Source organism: Marmota monax, unplaced genomic scaffold (assembly GCF_021218885.2).
Source record: "Marmota monax isolate L192 unplaced genomic scaffold, Marmota_monax_Labrador192_F-V1.1 WCK01_AAM20220418_F8-fsc00021, whole genome shotgun sequence".
NCBI lineage: Eukaryota > Metazoa > Chordata > Mammalia > Rodentia > Sciuridae > Marmota > Marmota monax.
In genome coordinates this window covers 6706323-6726589 of record NW_026695228.1, presented here as the reverse complement: position 1 = coordinate 6726589, position 20267 = coordinate 6706323, and the positions used below count along the sequence as shown (strand labels likewise).

At 44.8% G+C, this 20267-nt stretch overlaps 1 protein-coding gene across 1 annotated transcript in view; it reads right to left on the bottom strand.

Moving 5' to 3' along the window:
- Cmtm7 (CKLF like MARVEL transmembrane domain containing 7) overlaps positions 1-18633 on the bottom strand; it is a 54798-nt gene extending 36165 nt beyond the window's left edge. Inside the window, exon 1 of the mRNA XM_046437266.2 lies at positions 18426-18633. Coding sequence (XP_046293222.1) covers positions 18426-18572 — 147 coding nt within the window. The 5' untranslated portion in view covers positions 18573-18633. The remainder of the gene's footprint in view (positions 1-18425) is intronic.
- Between the last annotated feature and the right edge of the window lie 1634 nt (positions 18634-20267).

Below are 20267 nucleotides of genomic sequence, written 5' to 3'. Positions count from 1 at the left end.
CCAGCAGTTTCGATGAGACAGAAGCTGACAGTGATGAAGAAATTAAATTAAAAATGGAGTGGGGCTGGGGATTCAGCTCGGTGGTAGAGAGCTTGCCTGGCATATTGAGGCCTTGTGTTCAATCCCTAGCAACGCGCGTGCGCACACACACACACACACACGCATGCACAGACAGACAGACACACACACACCCCAGTGAAGAAGATGGCAACATCTAAGAGAACCACTCCTGGCCTACTTTCATGGCTGGCAGCTCTACCCTACTTTATCACTTGAAAAGCCCATTTTGTAAACTGATCAAGAAGATTTCAAACCCTGAACCTTCTCTCAACTCTGGGCCTTGGCAAAGGCTATTCTCTCCTCTTTCCCATCTCTTCTTCCTGCCTCACCCCTTTCCAGGCACTAGGTCTCAGTCTGGCTTTTCCTTCCCCAGGAAAGTCCGACTACCAACCAGGGGCCCTGTTAGCTGAGATCACAGCATCGACTACTTCCCCCTTCGTGGTGTTTCGCACCCCATACTAACCACACTTCACAGATGCTCTTTCTTTCACATATTTATTTCCCTTGTCAAGTCAGGGGTGTATCTGACAGTTGCTGCTGGCCAAAAGCAGTTGTGGAGTAGTTGACTTTGCCTGTGCACATGCTGATATCCAATGCGCAGGCATCAAAACTTCTAGAATAGGTGCCAGTGGCATGGAAGGAAGTCCCTGAGACAAGAGCAGAGCTCTCGTAACCCTGGGAACCCAAGGGTTATGAGGCTCAGATGACAGGGATGGTGAATCAGACACATTTTGGACCATTTCCAAAGCGGCAATCAAAAGTCAGCTTAGGAACCCAGCACCAATGGCTTCTAGGTCTTTCATGAATTCTAAGAAATGCTGTGTGGAGCTGGGCACAGTGGTGCACATCTTTGATTCCAGCTAGTTGAGTGGTGAGGTAGGAGGATTGCAAGTTTGAGGTCAGCCTGGGCAACTTGGACCCTATCGCAAAATAAAAAATAAGGGGCTGGGAATGGGGCTCAGAGGTCGAGTGAGTGCTTGCCTAATCTGTACAAGGCTCTGGGTTTGATCCTTAGCACCAGAAAGAAACAACAAAAAGAAATCAAAATTTAAAAAACAGAAAGGTCTGGGGATGTAGCTCAGTGGCAGAGTGTTCAATTCCCAGTACCAAAAAAAAAAAAAAAAACAAAAGGAAAGAAAGAAATATGTCATGGCTCATCTTTTTGGTGGCACAGAGGACAACAGGTCAACAGTGTGTATGAAAATATTCTATAAAAGGGCTTTAGAAGGGGCTGGGGCTGGGGCTCAGTGGTAGAGCGCATGCCTTGCAGGTGTGAGGCCCTGGGTTCCATCCCCAGCACCACATAAAATAAATAAACAAATAAAGATATTGTGTCCATCTACAACTTAAACAATATTTTTGAAAAAGGGGAGGGGGGCTTTAGGAGAGGAAGGCTCTGACTGCAAAAGCATTTTAGGAATATCTTAACCAATTTATTTTCCTTCACCAATTTTTCTTATTACATATTCACAGGAATATATACAGTTCATATTTAATTTCTAAATGCTTTCAATAACATAAAATGAAGATGATCTAAATGATATGAAAGATTTATATCTTTGTATAATTAGTATTTTGGGGGGGGCTGGGGTTGTGGCTCAGTGGTAGCGTGCTCACCTAGCACATGTGAGGCACTGGGTTCGATCCTCAGCATCACATAAAAAAAATGAAATAAAGATTGTGTGTCTACCTACAACTAAAAAATAAATTAAAAAATAATAATAATTAGCATTTAAAAAAAATATCTTAGCAGTGCCTGAAACAATGGTGTGTCAGCTGTGCTGAAATATCATAGATGGTTAGTGTCTGGATTTTTAGTCTACAGGGGAAGGGCCAGATTTGCTTCCTTCACCCCTGGGTCCCCAGCAGCTGGCACCCAACTGAGCTAGTGTAGGTACTAAATAAATGTCTACAAAGAAACTTGAAGTGGAGCCCCTGGCAGGCAGAGAGCCACGATGAGGACCATGCCACAGGGCTAATGCCTAAGCCAGACCTGCAAATTTGAAAGCCAGCTTGCCACTTCCGGCGTTTGACTCTTTTGGCCTTCATGTGACAGCACTGCCACTACTCAGTGTTTCCTGGTATTGCTTCAAATTAGGAACCCTACTCTGACAAACACACAGGTCCTTTTCTCCCTCCTCTGCCTGTCTCTGCCTCGGTGTAGGGACCCACTGTTTGACGAGGTGAGTCAGTGGAAACCTGTCAAGTCAAAGTCAACTAAATAAGAAAGAAAGGTGTTATCCTAGAAGCCTACAGAGACTGCATGTGTTAGCTTTTCCTCACTGTGACCAAAATACTTGGCATAAACAACTTAAAGGAGAAAAGATTTATTTTGGTTCCCGGTTCCAGAGGTCCCACCTGATGATTAGCTAGCTGGCTGCACGGCTCTGGGCCTGAGGTAAGGCAGAAGACCCCAGTGGAAGGGTGTGGCAGAAGACAGCTGCTCAGCTTGCAGCAGCCAGGAAGCTGACAGTGACAGAGTCACAGAGAGAGAAGAGAGGTGAGAGGGGAGAGGGGAGAGGGGAGAGGGGAGAGAGGTGAGGGGAGAGGGGCTAGGGACAAGAAACACCCTTCCAGGCATGTCCCCAGTGACCTACTTCCTCCAACCATAACCCACCTTCGACAGTTTCCACGGCCTACCAGGAGTCCTTTCAGCTGATGAGGTCAGACAGAAACTTCATGATTCAATCATTCCCCCAAATTTCCACCTCTGAGCACCACCTTCAACATATCAGCCTTTGGGTGACACTTCGCACCCAAACCACAACACTGCATCTATCAGAGACTTGGGAGGCTGCTCCAAGACAGGCTCTAGCCTCTCCTTGCTAGAGTCCCCCTGTGCCTTCTACTTGCTGCAGGCCTCAAGTTATGTGGCCCTGCCTCATGGCCTGGTCTGGGCCTTCAGAGGGGTGCTTCCCACAGCTGGGCCCATTACCCAGCCCTCTCTCTCTGCAGGCTCCCAAAGACATGCATTATTTCATCTCAAGCACTTCTTTGTTTTTTTTTTTTGTGGTGCTGGGGATTGAACTCAGGGCCTTGTGCATGCAAAGCAAGCACTCTACCAACTGAGCTATATCCCCAGCCCTCATGTTTATTTTTGAAAGAAGTGATATTACCAAAAGTTTTGACAAAGAAAATATGCATATAGTCTTTGAGAAAGAGAGATTGGGAGCGCCTTCTAGTTCCAAGTATCACCTTGCAGTTCAGGTCCTGGTGGAGAAAATTCACCATGATGGAGGAGCAAGACCAGAACAAGGGGATTTCAACTGGCAAAGTGCCATGATGAGACCAGAACCAGGCAATGGGATGGGGTGGTGGCTGCAGGGTGGAGTGTTTAGAGGTGGGTCAAGAAAGGCCCTTATGAAGCAGGACAGGATAGAAGCAGCCTTGCCCTAGACCTGGGCTTGATGCTCTTTCCTCATCTATAAGGTAATAATACCAAAATGGTCCTAAATGTTTGAAGATTAAATGTAATTCATAGAAGGACTTGTTTGGGGATAAGACTTTGATACATTTTAGTCACTATCCCAAGGTCCTAATAGGGTCTCTCTCTCTCTCTCTCCCCAGCTCTCTCCTCCATTGTAGTTATAAAATGCTTGAGAATGAGAATCAAAGGGTCCCTTCAAATTGGCTTTAATATCCAATGATGGGGATGCTCTGTCCTGGACTCTTCACAGTTTTCAAGGTCATGAAAGACAACAAACTGTTTCAGATGGAAGGAGATTACAGAGACTTGACCGCTGAATGTACCGCGTGATCCAGGATGGGATCCTAGACCTGAATAGTTAGTGGGTCAATGGTGAAATCCAAGTCAGACCTGCAGATAATAGCACTGGTGTCACTAATTTCCTGATTTAGGTAACTGTTTTGCAGTTATGCAAGAGAAGGTCCTTCTTAGGAAAGACACACTAAAGTACTGATAGACAAATGCATGATGTCAGTCAGGTGGGGTGGTGCACACCTGTAATTCCAGCCTCCTTTACGAGGCTGAGGCAGGAGGGTCACAAATCTGAGGTCTGCCTCAGCAACTTAGTGAGATCCTGTCTCAAAATAAAAAATAAAAATGTAGTTCAGTGCTACTGTGCCCCTGGGTTCAATCCTCAATAACCCATACCCTCCAAAAAAGAGCATGCATGGTTCAAGCAAAAAACAATATTACATACATAAATTAAAAAAGATAGGGGCTGGGGATGTGGCTCAAGTGGTAGCGTGCTCGCCTAGCATGCGTGCGGCCTGGGTTCGATCCTCAGCACCACATACAAACAAAGATGTTGTGTATGCCAAAAACTGAAAAATAAATACTGAAATTCTAAAAAAAAAAAAGATTTACCCAAATGTGGTAACATGCTAATTAGAGAATCAAGGGAAGAAGCTATGGGAAGTTCTATGTACTTGTTTTTGTAAAATTCCTGGAAATCTAAAATAATTTGTAAATAAAAATTACAGAAGTGGGAGGCTAAGGCAGGAGGATCTCAAGTTCAAAGCCAGCTTCAGCAACTTAAGGAGGCGCTAAGCAACTTATTGAAACCCTGTCTCAAAATATAAAATAGAAAAGGCTGGATATGTGGCTCGGTGGTAAAACACCCCTGGATTCAATCCCTGGTACCACTGGTATCAAAAAAAAAAAAAAAAAAAAGAAAAAAAATCATACACAAATCATCCAGCATGTCTACAAACATTTTTTTTAATAGCAAGCATCTCATATATAGTTGATTAAACAGCACTAACTTAACCACCTTCAGACATATGTTTTTGAGCTATAGTAGCTTATCTTGAAAGATTCCACTAGAATGCTGTGAGATTTATTTGGCATCCTGATGGTGTGGAGAATCTGAGGAAACTTCTTTATTCAATGTCTGTGGAAAGCCAGAGCAACACTTGTTTGGAATATACTTCTTATCTTTTGCCTTCAGCCTGCTACCTGAGCATCGCTCTCTGATGTTCCATCTTTCTTGTTCTGTTTTTCTCAGCAGAAATTCAAGGACTGCTTCTGTCTTTGAATGAGCTATCAAAGAGAAAGATGGACTCAAAGAGGGCTGAGATTTAATTACCACTCAGGGGCAGAGAGGGCGGCCATCACCTCTTTGAAGGTTTATTCCTGGAAATGAGCAAAGGGTATCAAAAAGGAGAAAAATATTAAATGCCCACAATTTGCACTGCTGAAGATACTTAGACTCTGACCACAATGGAAAGTCTTTAATTGGTTGTATTAGTTTCCTGTGGCTGCTATAACAAATTACCACAAATATGGTGGCTTCGAACAACAGTTATTATTCTCTCACAGTTCTGAAGACCAGAGTCTAAAATCAGTATCACTGGGCTAAAGTGAAGGTGTCAGCAGGACCATGCTTGCTCCAGACCCTACAGCAGCAGAACCTGCTTCTCTTAGTGTCTGGTGGCTGCCTTGGAAAGTCTGGGCTTGTCATAGCCCCTGACTCTTCTCCACATACCTATCACCTTCTCCTCCTCTGTGTGTCTCTTACAAGGACACTTTCATTGGCTCTAGGGCCCACTCAGCTAACACAGGGTAATCTCCTTATTTCAAGATTCTTTTTTTTAAAATTTTTATTTTTTTAGTTGTAGGTGGACACAATAGCTTTATAGAACTTATTTTTATATGGTGCTGAGGCTCGAACCCAGTGCCTCACACCTGTGAGGCAAGCGCTCTACCACTGAGCCCCAGCCCCAGCCCCCAAGATTCTTAACTACATGTGAGAAGGCCCTTTTCCCCCACAAGGCATCATTCATAGGTTCCAGGATTGGGATGTGGAGGTATATTCTGAGAGCCATTATATCACCTACTGCATCTGGAAAGTGATTTTTCATTCTTTAACCAGAGTAAGTTAAAGTAGCAATCAGCTCACTCAAAACAGGAATTGATGTCATCATGAACTGGGTGTGAACTGGGTGTGAACTGGGTCAGTAGACCAACCATCAGCAAGGAGACCCCCATTGGGCCCAGGGGATGGGTGCTGTGTTAGAGTTCTTTCCTCTGCCCAGAGCGGCAGCCAGAAAACAGGATGTACTGTTCGATAATAGGAGGAGCCCTTGTAAAACCAACACCACGTTATCAATATGGGAGTCTGTGGTGCCTCTTTTTACCTTTGCAAGTGAAACCCACAAGAGTAGGTGTCAATAAGGTCCCCATGCCGGAAATCAAATATCTGCTTTCCAGGAAAATTTGTCTGTGGCTACATACTTAGATCCTTCCGAGGAGTTAAAACTGATACAGTTATTTATATTACCATGTCATTGCTTGCAATTCTCCTTTAAAGGGTAACAGAAATAATTACCCTACCTATTGAATATATTTTTCATTCAGTAAACATTGATGTTTTTCTCTTCCTGTTTCAAATTAAAGTTGAAAAAAAAATAATACAACTCTTTAAGTAGACAGCAAAAAAGTAATATCAAAAAAAGTCCTGAAAGGTCTATCAGGCAGCTGCCTGGGACTGAAGATCTAGAGGGACACTTAGGGAGAATACAGATGGGTCAGGATTGCAGTTAGGAGGAAGATGCAGTCAGGTTTGCATGTCCACAAAGAATATCAGCTTAGAGGCTCAGCAGAGATCAGTTTGATTGGAGATGATTCCAACACACAAGCCGTGACTGCTGCCCAGATTCCCAGGGCTGTCTTTGCCAGGTCAAAGCATCTATCCCCAGCTGCTGGGGTGCTGTGCTAACTCTTTCCCCCTGCATCCTTCTGCAAATGATTTCCCTTGGATGATAGGAGCTGTCTGGCTCATGGGTTCTTGGGAAGTTCATCCACCCTCCTTCCTGACCTATGGCCAATGAAGAGAGTCTAAAGGCCCAGCTTCTTGATTCAAATGACAATCTCGGTGGTGCACCTAATTCTCCAGGGTTCCCAGTAAGATCTAGCTGAGGCTAGGTTTCAGAAACTCACCTGTGCTAGCTACTCTGCCCTGGATTCCTTTCCTCACTCAATAAACTAGCTGCACATACTGCCCATCCACTCTGTTCTTCCAACTCTCATTGTGATGGAGAAATTCTAAGAAAAACGCTGGCCACACAGGTCTTCTTGTCCCCTACATTTTTCTGGTTCTAATATCTTAAATAAAAGTGGCATTATTAGAAAAGTGGATCTCCAAACACATTTGAACCCAAAGTAGAGTCCTTTGCAATGACAAAGGTCATGGAAGACCCCTGAAACCCTCAGGGGAAGATCAAAAGGTGATGTTCTAGAATCTGATGAAAAAAAAAAAATTTTCTAAGGGCATGTAGCATTTGGTCCAGGAATTTTCCTTTAAGGAGTTTCTTGTATACACACAAAACTATGATATGTACACAAGCAGCCACTATAGCTCCATTAGATGACAAAAATGGGAATAACCAAATGCCTGCCAATAGGAGACTGGTTAAACTTATCATAGTAAACCCATTCTCTGGAACACAATGCAGCTTCAATGCAGGGAAAGAAGAAAGAGGACACTCTTTCTGATAGTCCTATAGGAAACCAGCATCACAGGATGCCTCCGGCAGCCTCCAGGGAGGGAAAATGGGAATTGGGGGATTTTGGTTACTTCCTGAATCTTGGTCATGTAAACGTTATCTATTTCAAAAAAGCAAATATAACCTCAACAATGCAAAATCATGGTTACTGTTTGGATCAGAAATTTTAACGCTTTTTAGACTGGACCCTGGGGTGGGGCGGGGAGAGATTGACAGCTGGGAAATGGAATTAGTTTTTACAGCTGAGTGACTGCAGACAAGATATTTAAGCTCCACTCATCAGTTTCCTCATCTATAAAATGAAAATATATACTAACACTTCATAAGGTTGTTACGATGAAGGATGAGCTCTTGCATTAAAGTATTCCACACAATGCCCAGATCAAAACCTCAAGAAATGGATCTACTCCACAGAAATCCAATGACATGACCACAGCCCAGTTATACAGATAGCCACTGTAGCTTCTTGCCTCCAGCACTAGTGTTGCTCCCATCTTCCTTTGGTAGGGAACACCCAGGCACTCTGATGTGGGATACACAGGCTTCTGTGGATGTGTCAGTTATCTACAGAAGCAGTCGATAAATGACCACAAACTTGGGAGCTAAAACAACAGACATCTCAGAGGAGCAAAAGTTCTCTGCTACAGGATCTCGAAGGCTGCAGTCAAGATGCGGGCTGGGCTGCGGACTCATCGGATGCTTGGAATTCTCTTCCAAGTTCACATGGGTATTGGCAGAATTCAGCTCTTTGCAGCTGTAGCCAAGGTCCCTGCTTTCTTGCTGGCTGTGAGCTGATAGCTGCTTTTAGCTCCTAGTCACCATCCATTAGTGCTCATTATGAGGACTCTGTACCAGCACCTCCTAATAAGGCAGTTTCCCTCTTCAGAGCCCTCCCTTGGAGAGGACACAGTACTTTAAAAACTTTTGCCTGATGAAGTCAGGCCCATTTGGGGAAAAGCACCTTTGGATTAACTCAGAATCAACTGATTGGGAACCTTAATTGCATCTGATGTAACATATTCATGAGATTGACATCCCATCACCTTTGCCATCTTACATGGTTTAGAATAAAGTCAGAGATTCCAGCCACAATCAAGAGAATGGACTTACATCATGGGGGATGCACAGGGCATCACCCTGGGGTGCCTGCCACAGTGGGCTAGGCTGGGAGTCTGTTCACTACACATGGAGAAGTAGCATGCCCTGTGGGAGAAGGTGACCTGACTGGCCCTGGATTCAAAGGCACAGAGTTTAACATATATATATATATATATATATATATATATATATATATATATATATATATATGTATATATTTTAACTTTGGGCAAGTTACAAGGTTACTTTGCAGCTTCTGGTCAACCAAAAGAATGGGAAAATAATACACACACCCACACCCCCCCCCACACACACAGAGTGATTAGAAGGGTTAAAGAGGAAAACTTCAAGTGAAGATGTCTGACATAGAACAGGAACTTAAATCTTTTCTACCCTTCTGGACTCTCTCTCTTCCTAACCCTTCCTGGAGGAACTTACAACTCAAAAGCAAGAATGATAATGGCGGGTATCCTGTGAAAATGCTTTCTAAAACACAAGGCACATTCTGTCTGTTCAGCACCCCAGGGAGGGGTTTTCCACATTCCAGATGACTTCATCTCTGGCCAAAGGCCAGGCCATCATAGCACCTGCTGCCATGTCTCATAGCACCTCCTGCTAGATGGACCACAGCCTGCCCATTTCTGTGGACCACATGGGTCAGTTTTGGTAGACTTGAATGCAGTATCAGTACATCATTTTTCTTTTTTTTTCAATATTTATTTTTTATTTGTACACAATATATTTATTTTGTTTATTTACTTTTATGTGGTGCTGAGGATTGAACCCAGGGCCTCGCACGTGCTAGGCAAATGCTCTATGGCTGAGACACAACCTCAGCCCCATGACATCATTTTTCTAATGTTTAATGATCTGGCAAATTGCACAGAGCAATTCATCTGGGGTGGAGGGGAAGACCCTACTTGACCTTTTAAGAGCTCAAATTCTAAGGCTAGGCAGATAGCTCAGTGGTAGAACATTTAATCAGCATGCAAGGCCCTGGGCTCAATCTCTAGTGCTGCAAAACAGAAACAAAAAGAGCTCAAGTTCTAGACCCCAACCATCTGGTTCAAAACCAAGTTTTGAACCAAGATTTGCCTTGGATAAATCACCTACGCTCTCTGTGCCTCAAATTCCTAGTCTGTAAATTAGGGGTTTGGTAGGACCCATCGTGTAATATAATGAAAATTAAGCAAGGCAACCCATGTAAAAATATAGTGCCCAACCCTGTTTCAAAAAAAAAAAAAAAAAAAAAAAAGGTGGGTGGTTTGAGGATGTGGTTCAGTGGTTAAGCGTCCCTAGACTCAATCCCTGGTATCAAAAAAAAAAAAAAAAAAAAAAAAGAAAAGAAAGAAAAAAAAAAAGGGGTGGAAGGAGTGGGGAGCTCAATAGCTATTATTTAGTTTCTATTTTTTTTTAAGATTTATTTTTCAGTTGAGGTTGGACACAACACCTTTATTTCACTTGTTTATTTTTGTATGTGGTGCTGAGGATGAACCCAGGGTCTCACATGTGCGAGGCAAGCGCTCTACCGCTGAGCCACAACCCCGGCCCTAGTTTCTAATTTAAAAGAGAATTTTTTTAAAAAAGACCATCATGAATAATTTAGAGTTGTGATTGCCTTCTCCGGGGGGATAAAGAAAATATAAGTGGAAGAAGGGAATACAAATAAATTGAGGTCATGCTATAGCATTTTTATTATATATTTTATTATATATTTTTATTATATATTTCTCTCTGCTGTCCAGAAAGTTCCACTTTACTCTGTACCCAAAACTGATTTAATTAGTCTCTTTTTCCTGTTACCTTTGGAAGAAACTTTATTTTCTCCATGTTAAAAAACAAACAAACAAACAAAAAAACCACTTTCAGAGTAATTCCTGAAAACTGCTCTTTAGGGACAATTGCTTTCTCTTTATCCATCCATCTATCCTAACTATCCCGGCAGGAGTCGCAGCGGTTTCCGCCGGGAGCAGGGCGTGGGGAGCGGGAGCGATTCCGTCCCATCCTTTCCCCTCAGACGCCCCCGGGCGGCAGAGCAGCCAGCAGCCAGCCAGCGCCCGGCTCGGAGCCAGGGCCCCCGCAGTGCGCCCCGGAGTCACAACAGGCCCCAGGGAGGAATGCCAGGGAGTGAGCCGCCAGCGAGGAAACCTCTGAGCCAAACTGGTGACAATGAAAGCCGGCATGTGGCGGCCGGCGGGTCACCGGGAGACTTCCAGGGATGCAGGCTGGGGCAGCGCTGCACAGCATGGCGGGGCAGATGGCAGGGGAGGAAACAGATGGATGTCCAGTGGACTGAACTGGAAGCGCCAGGGCTGGGAGGAGGGGGAGAAAGGAGGCCTTCCCTGAAACAGGAATTTAAATAAATATTAGCTCACACACAGAATCCCCCATGCCAGGCCGGGGAGAGTCTCTGGTGCCCACTATAGTGCCAGAAAACCTGTGGAACTCTCCAGGCTCACAGGGGGTCTCCCCCCCTCCCATATGCTCCCTCACCTCCACTTAGGATCCTGCAACCTGGTGGACCCTCTGGGTCTGTATTCATCAGTATCAATTCACCTCTGGCCAGTGGTTCCTAACTGGTGGTCATTTGCAGCAGGTGCTCATTTGCGGTGCCCAGGAGGGTAATTCTCACCAGTGACAACAAAAGCCTTTTTGTTCTGTAGCCTGCCTACCTAAGGTCTTCTGCCTGTGTGGTACCATCATCCTTCAAATATCTGCAGATGCCATGACATTACATAATACAAAATGCATTTAAAAGCCCGACTGAACTTTCTAGTCTCTGTCGTTATTCTTTTCCCAAATCATCAGACACCAAAAATACTATTACAATTTAAAACTATTATTACTATCACACTTGGCTCCTTGAGTTTCCTGGATGATAAAGGAACATCCACTAATTTGTAGACATTATAGCCTAGAAAATTGTTTAATGCCAACCACCTCAGAAAGGCAAGAAGCACTTCATTTTTCTCTCAGCAAAAGGTCAATGCCATTTATCCAGAGGAAGTATTTACAGGTTTGTACACCAGAACTTCTCAATGAGGAAATTCATCACAACCTTGTTTGTACATGAGCTGAACTGGCTGCTCCTGAGCCACAGGGGCTGGGGTGTTGCATAAACCATGGAACCCACGTGACTGTACAGACAACATTGCTAAAAATCAAACTGCAGGTGAACACTATGTAATAGGAGAAAACACTCATTACACATCAAGCAAAAATAAACATCTTATAAAACATGTATAGCATCATCCTAATTAAAAACAAGATTACATGTATCCAGTATAAAATACTATAGTTATTTTATTTATTTTTTTTAAAATATTTTTTTAGTTGTAGATGGACACAATACCTTTGTCTTATCTATTTGTTTTTAGATGGTGCTGAGGATCGAACCCAGTGCCTTACACATGCCAGGCAAGCACTCTACTACTGAGCCATAATTACAGCCCCTAAAGTTACTTTAAATATTAATTTGGGGTAGGGGAAGGAAGGTATTATGTCCATATTTTTAGTTGTAGATGGACACAATACCTTTATGTATTTATTCATCTACTTCTTTTTATGCAGTGCTGAGGATTGAACCCACTGCCTCACATGTGCGAGGCAACCATTCCACCACTAAGCTACAACCCCAGCTTCTATTTTTATTTTTAATTTGGCCATTGGCAGAAAGTGTTTCTTGTTTTTGGATTCAGGATTGGGTTGAGGGCCAAAGAACCTTGGCAGTGAGGTTCTTTTCGTTAATGAATGCTCTATATTCCAGGAGGTAGGACATGGATGTGCAGATCACACTTAGGAACTATATTAGTGCATTTTTCATTACTATAATAAAATACTGAAGGCAGGCTAATTTTAAAAAGAAGAGGCTTAATTAGTTTTTGGAGGATGAAAGTTCAAACAGCATGGTACAGGCTCTGGCAAGGGCCTTAAAGCGCATAGTAGAGTGTGTGCAAGAGGAAGAAGTCACATCTCAATAAAGGAAGCTGATGCTGGGACCCCATAAACCTTCTGAGAACATGACCCCTCATATCTAAGGTCCACCACCTCCCACTGCCAAACTGAGGACCAAACTTCCAGCACATGAACCTTTGGGGGACAAATGACAGCCATGAACCAAGCCAGAGCCCTTCCACCCTCTACCATATAGAGTTAAGTCAGAACACAAAGGGGTGGCCCATTCTGGGTTATATTAGGCCATTTTCCACTCGCAGGTCTATTCACAGCTACACCAGAGGCTGAGATCCCTCATGGTATAATTCCATTTGGTACCTGTACTGTGAATTCCTAAAGTGAAGCCCAGAATTGCCCTGACTTCGGTGTCTTTAGGACCCACCTTTCTGCCAGAAAACTTTGTATACTCTCTCCCCAGACTCACATCCAAGGTGCCATCCAAATTGAGTAATTTCCTTTAATCTTATTTCAGGCAAAAGAAATTTTTAGAAAACAAAATATTCTGCAGTATTCTCATTACTCTTCTGAAATTAATAAAATGTATATGTAATATGACCCTAATATTCCTGTGACAACCAAAAAGTTTCCATAGAATTCCACAATGACCTCTAGGGGGCAGTACAACCACTGATTGAGAACTAATCAATGGTGAGTTGATCTGAATATTTCCCTGATTTTCATAGAGTAAGAACAATATCTTCACCATGATCTGGCAGACCTGGGGTCTGATCTCTGCATACTTCTCCAGGCTCATCCAATCTGACACGATACTCCTTCCTCCAGACTCAGGACCACTGTCCACACTTTCTTCTTCTTGTAATGCTGTTTCCTCAAATTCACATCAAATATCCTTTCCTCAGAAAAGTATTTCCTGGACTCCCAGAAATACTCTCTACCCACTGAGTAGAGAGCAGCTCTCCTCTCCAACTTTTGTCCCAGCTTCTAATTACAGGGGGTAACTTGGTCTCAACTGTACTGAACATGAACTAATTTTTTTTCTTGTCATTATTCTCTAGACAATACCTATAACTATTTACATAGCATTTGCATTGTATTAGGTATTATAAGTAAGATTTAAAATATCTAAGAGGATGTGTGGAAATTCCTGGTAATTATGTCACTATTTTAATCAAGGGTCTTGAGCATCTGTGTATTTTAGTATCAGAGGTGGGTCCTGGAATCCACCCCCACAGATACCAAGGGATGAATGCATTTGCCTACAGTCATTTGATTAATGTTTGCTTCCTCCATTGCAGTATAAGGAGGGCAGGGGATGATCTGTTTTGTGTAGTCTTCTTTCTACAGCACACAGTAGGTGCTGAATAAATATTTGCTGAATAAATAGATGAACTTCCTAGAAGATACTGAGCTTTTTATCTTTGCTACCTATGAACTACATCCTCATTCTCCTTCCATATTATGATTGTGCAAAAATTGTGCAAAAAAGGGCTTTGTTTTCCTACAGAGGTCTACCTTGCTAACAGATATACTGTGCACAATTTGAATAGAGTTAAAGTATAGCAGATGCTCAATGAAATAAAACCAATTTCGAAATGTCTGCAGTGGGAAGATTAAAAATTGTCTCTCAGAAAGAAATGATAGCCAGGTGTGGCAGTGCACAACTGTAATTACACTGGCTTGGGAGGAGGAGGCAAGAAGATTGCAAGTTCAAAGCCAGCCTCAGCAACTTAGGGAGGCCCTAAACAACTTAGCAAGACCCTGTTTCAATAAATCAATCAATAAATAAAATAAAAGCTGAGGATGTTGCTCAGTGGTTAAGCACCCTGGGTTCTAGCCTTGGTACAAAAAAAAAAAAAAAAGATAAATGTTTGAGGTGATGGATATGCTGATTTGATCAATACACATATGTGTGTATTAAAATATCACTCTATGCCCCACAAATAGGTACAATTATCATGCATCAATTAATAAAAAAAGAATTGACCCAATACTGGCTTGTTTCTTCCTACATCTTTTTCCTTCTCACCACCTCCAACATACCAGAAATCTCCAAATCAAACATACTGTATAAAGAAGTGAATGGGGACTCCCAACATGATCATCTGTCAAGATTCACCTCTGACCCTCTTCCCTTAGGTGACCAACTATTAAATTTTATCTTCCTGGCCAGGGTCTCTTCCAGCCCAGGCCTCTTGGTGATGATAGGAGACCTGGTCCTTCAGCCCAGACTCTGTGAGGCCTGCAGTGAACACTCCTTCCTCTAGTGGTAGGTGTAGTGGAGATTCAAAGGGGGTTTCCTCTAATATAGTTGTGCTCCCCACATCTTGTGGCTGCATGTAGAGCACTATGCCCCCTCAATCTCCTCTCTAGATCTCTCTTTTTAGTGGCTAAGTAGGACATAATTCAATTACTATACAATTCACCCATTTAAAGTATAAAGTTCAATGATTATACAACCATCACTATAATCAATCTTTGAAAATTTTTCATTTTGCCCCCGCAAAACCCTGCCTATTAGCAATCACTTCTGCTTTCCTATCTCCAACCATGTCCAGCCCTAAGCAACCACTAATTCATTTTTTTGTGTCTATAAATTTGCCTATTCTCAATCGTTTATACAAGTAGAACCATATAATATGTGGGTTTTTGTGACTGACTTTTTTTACCTGCACAATGTTGTCAAAGGTCATCCATTCAGTTGCATATGTTGGTACTTCAGTCTCCACTATTGGGGGCTCTATAATTTTCCACTGTATGAATGTATCACTTGCCTTATTGTTGGTGTTATACATTCATCATTTGATGGACATTGGTGTTGTTTCCACTTTCTGACTATAATGAATAATACTACAGAAAACATATATGAACATATGTCTTTGGGCATGTGTTCATATCTCCTGGATGTAGCTCACTTTACCTTCCCATCAACAATATTCCAGAGTTCCAATTTCTTCACATCCTCCCCATTCTTACTTTTTGTTATTATCTGTCTTTCTCAGTTAATGTCATTTTTCTGAGTGTAAAGTTATCTCACTGTGGTTTTGATTTCGCTGTATCCCTAACAAGCAACGAGGCCTGGGTAGGCTCTACTGCTGTTGCTGACTGCTGTGTGGCTTTAGTAAGTCTTAGCCTCCGTTTCCTCATCTGTCAAAGAGGCGACTCCACAGGTTTCTTAAAAACATTTAATGAGAAGATATATATGTGGTATATAGTACACAATTCCTTGGGCTTTATCAAGAACAATAGTAGGGCTCAAAAAACAGCTATATTTTTTTTAAGGTTCCTTTAAGTCAAGAACTGTGACTATGTCTCTGATCTAATAAGGAAGATGAAAGAAATGAAGCCCTCATGGCCACAGAATTGTAAGAATTATACATGGACAAAGGACATGACAAGTACCAGCAGTCACTTAGAGAACTGCTTTCTCCCTATTTTCTTCCCTTTTCACTTTCTGGTAGTGGAGAATTCAGAAGAGGCCCACCCAAGGTAGAGGAAGCTGTTCTCTAAAGACCCAGCCTCTGCAATTCCTTCTTAAGGGAACACATGGAAAGGCTGTTGATCAGCCCATGATGAAACTACTTCTAGGGAAGCCAAGGACAAAAGGGCCTGCATACAATTGAGACATCTGCAGTCAAAATGAGATACCCACTGGGAGTAGTGGTGCATGCCTGTAATCCCAGCAGCTCTGGAGATTGAGGCAGGAAGATTGTGAATTCAAAGCCAGCCTCGGCAACTTAGGGAGGCTCTAAGCAACTCAGGCAGACCCTATCTCTAAATTAAATACATAAATATTTTATAAAAGGGCTGGGGATGTGGCTCAATGGTAAGGTCCCTTGGCTCAAGCCCTAGTACAGAGAGAGAGAGAGAGAGAGAGAGAGAGAGAGAGAGAGAGAGAGAGAGAGATCTCCATGGATAGAGTGCCCAAAGGGTGGCACTATTTTAGCTGCTTCTGTCTTTCCTCAAAGTTAAAACTTGGCTAATTGAGTGCTGTCCAGAAATGAAGACAAATGAATGTCAAATGCCCAAGTAGGAATCCCAGAAAAGAGAAGAACAGGGAGGAGTTCGATAGGAGGCCCCAGCAGACAGTCCTAAGTTGTCTATAATATAGTATGACCACCCTGGAAGGGCAACTTCACCCCCACAGGGTTTGATCAAACTAGCCTGTAGCTACCTGGCAATCCTGCAAGGGTGGCATGGTTTTAAGGAGAGCACACAGAAAAGCAGCAGCCAGATAAAGTTATTGTTAAAGTCTTTGTTCTCTTCTTTGAACAACAGGCTCCATCATCGATTGTCACCTGCAACCTAGCACAAGGGCCACAGGCAAGAGGCACTTGTAATAGAGATGGAGGTCTCTCATGCCCCAATACCATTGTTCCTCAAACTCATGGGCCAGCATGACAGCTTCTCACCTCCACTACCTTTGTAACCAAAGTCCAGACCAACAAGGAGTTTTTTTCACACCCCAACATCTTTGTCCACCAAACATATGGGCCAAAGCAGAAGTTTCTGCTCCCCATCCGTGTGCATCACTTCCAAAGCTCAGACAGGGTCTGTCTCACCCCAGCCTCTTTTAAGGATGGAGGAGGTGGGCTGCCTGCTCCATTTAGCTGATCAAATCTCTTATCAGCTCCCCCCTCCATAATAAAAAGAAGGAAGGAAAAATAAAAATGCTCAACACTGCTCAGCACCAGGCCTTTTTTGGTAGTTGCTAAAACGCCTCTACTTCCTAATTTTGGGTTTAGCTAGGCACTGTCTTAGAGAGGAAGGAACCCAGTCCAGGTCCCTCTAGTCTCCCCAGACAGGGAGCCACTATTTTTTTTTTTTAAACATTCAGCATTTGCAATAAGAGCTACGGAAACATAGAGGATTCCCACCCTGTGCCCAGCTCCGGAGAGACCGCTCCACTTTCGCAGGCACCAGCTTCTGGTTCCAGGAGCCTATACCTCTCCCCACACTTCTTTTCCCACATCTCAAAAACTACCACTCCCCTCTTTACAGTTTTTGCTGAGCTCCTTACACTGAGGGACGAGTCGTGAACAGCCCAACCCAGTTTCAAAACGCATCATACAAACGGAAAGGTGTTTAAGATCAAATATTTTCAAAGAAAAACATGGGAGGGAGAAAAGATCAGGGAACTAACAGATAGGGCAACTTCCTGTGCTGCGGTGGTCACTCAGAGAGCCCGCAACCTCGTCCCGCCTGGCTCCAGATGACTCCATCCAGGAGACTGACTTCCCCAAACAGGACAAGCCCCTCAGAACCGGCCTTTCCCAAACGATCCTCTGCCTTCCAGGGCCCTCCCTTGGAACTGGAGAGCGCAGGGGACCCGGAGGCGGTCCCAGGGTCCCCATTCTCCCTGTCCATCCTCACCACCTAAGGGAATGCAAAGCCCTGCGCCCTCATCGTGGGGGACAAACTGCCCCCGGAGCGGGGAAGCCCCGCGGCGACGGCCAGGGAAGGGCCGGCTGCGGGTCGGGAGGTGGGGCTTGGCCGGCTCAGCGCCGCTGGCCGGGAGACTTTTCCTTCCTGGCGCGGGTTCGAAGCGGCGCGGCCCAGAGAAGAGGAAGGAAGGCGATGAGGAACTCGGGCCGTGGTTTCTGTCGGCAGGCGGGTCAGGCCCGCAGAGGGGGTTGGGGAGCCCCGGGGCCCCGAGATCGAGATTGGGCGGGCGGCGGCACCGCGGGCACCGCTGGGGGCCGGGCTGCGGGCGGGCTGCGCCGGCAACTTTCCCGGGGACTCGGCTTCGGCGACGCGGCCCCCACCCTACCCGCCGCGCGAGGCTGGGGACTCCGGCCAGGTCCAGCGGTCGGCGCGTGCGCTCCCCGTCCCAGTCCTCCCCGGGCGATCGGAGTGACCCCGGCCCTGCGTCCGCCCTCTCTTACCATCTGCGCCACTTTGAGCAGGGCCCCCTGGGTGCGGGGGTAGACCGAGTCCAGCAGCCCCTCCGAGGGCTGGCTGGCTCCCACCCCGGGTCCCAGCGCGCCGCCGCTGCTGCACGTGGTACGGACGAGCCCCGATCCATGCGACATCGCGTGGCCCCAGCCCGCTGGCCGCCTCCCCGGCCCGGGACCCGGGACCAGATAAGGAGGGGCGGGCCGGGAAGGCGGGCGAGCGGGAGGGCGGGCGGGGCGGGGCCCTGGGAGGGCGGGGCGCACTCGTCCGCCACCCCTGCGCGCGAGACCCCGGCCAGCTGTGGCGGGACCCAGCGCGGGATCAGCTGGTCGGCGCTCTCCGGGGAGGCTGCAGCGGTCCCGGAGCTCAGAGACGCACGGAAGTTGGACTGGAGCGAGGAGGAAACCGGACGCCTGGGGCCGCGGCCTCTCCCAAGTGGGCAAGACCCGGGTCACAGCTGGCACTGAGCCTCCTGGGCTTTTGTGTGGGTTGAGGCTGCGGATGTGTGCTTCGAGACTTTACTGAAGTTTAACTTACAGACGGCGGAATGTCCAGGCCGTACCGTGCAGCTCCACTAATTTTTATGAATGTGTGCACCTGTGTGACCATCACCCAACGACGAATGGAACATGCCCATCATCTCAGAAAGTTTCCCCGTGCTTCTTTTTTGTCCTCTTGCTGCCTCTCCTCAGCACCCTCCTCTGACTTCAGGCAACCCAAGTGGTCTGCTTTCTGACACTGTTAGATTAGTTTTAGCTGAACTTGGACTTCATACACTTGAAACAATGCGGAATGTTCTCATTTGTGTCCAGTTTCTTTCACTCGACATAATTCACTTGAGATTCATTCTGTTGGGAATACCAGTGGTTTAGATCAGTAGTTCCTTCCTTTTTAATGCTGAGTAAACGTTCTACTGTGTCACGTTTTAAAATTTTAATTTACCTGTTGATGAGCACCTGCTTATTTCCTCCCTCTCTTCCTCTCTTCCTTCCTTCTCTCCTTTCCTGGATATTATGAATAAAGCATTGATGGAACTTTTTCTTTTTTGGTGGCTATAAATTCTCATTTCTCTGGGGTAAACATCTACAAAGAGGTTTGCTGGGCCACAAGGTGAGCAAATGTTTACTTCTATTAGAAATTATCAGTTTTCCAAGTGGCAGGACTCTAAATGAGTTATAGTTTTGAGACACATCTCCAACTCTTTTATTTTAGAGACAGGGTCTTTTTTTTTTTTTTTGTGTGTGTGTGTGTGGAAGTAACATTTCGCTGTGGTTTGGAGTTTTAGAGACAGGTCTTGCTGAGTTGTTTAGGGCCTCACTATGTTGCTGAGTCTAGGGTCCTCCTGCCTCAGCCAGTGGATCTTGCTGGGTTGCTCATGCTGGCCTCAAACTTCTGGGCATAAGCAATCCTTCTCCCTTAATCTTCTAAGTAGCTGAGACTCCAGGTGTGTACCACTGCACACAGCTCCAAAGAGTTATGTTATTAATGTTCCCTGTGGCTCATATTTACTCATATAGAGAAAACAGCAAAAATAATCTATCTTCCTGGGTTCAATACTCAGCAACACACACGCACAAGTGTTCATGCACGCATGCACAAACACAATAAAAAAAAAAAGCAAACAAAGCTTGCTTCCATGAGCTTATTAGGTACCAGCACTGTCCTGGCATCAGAAGATTTTCCAACGTGGCAAAGTCTTAAAAATTCTAGAGGGTGGATAATACTCTTTCATTCTCTGTTTTGACAGGTCTCCTAGGTGATTCTGAGGCACATTCAAGTTCAAGAACCACTGTCATGATCAGATACACTAGAGTTGAGACATTACATTACTT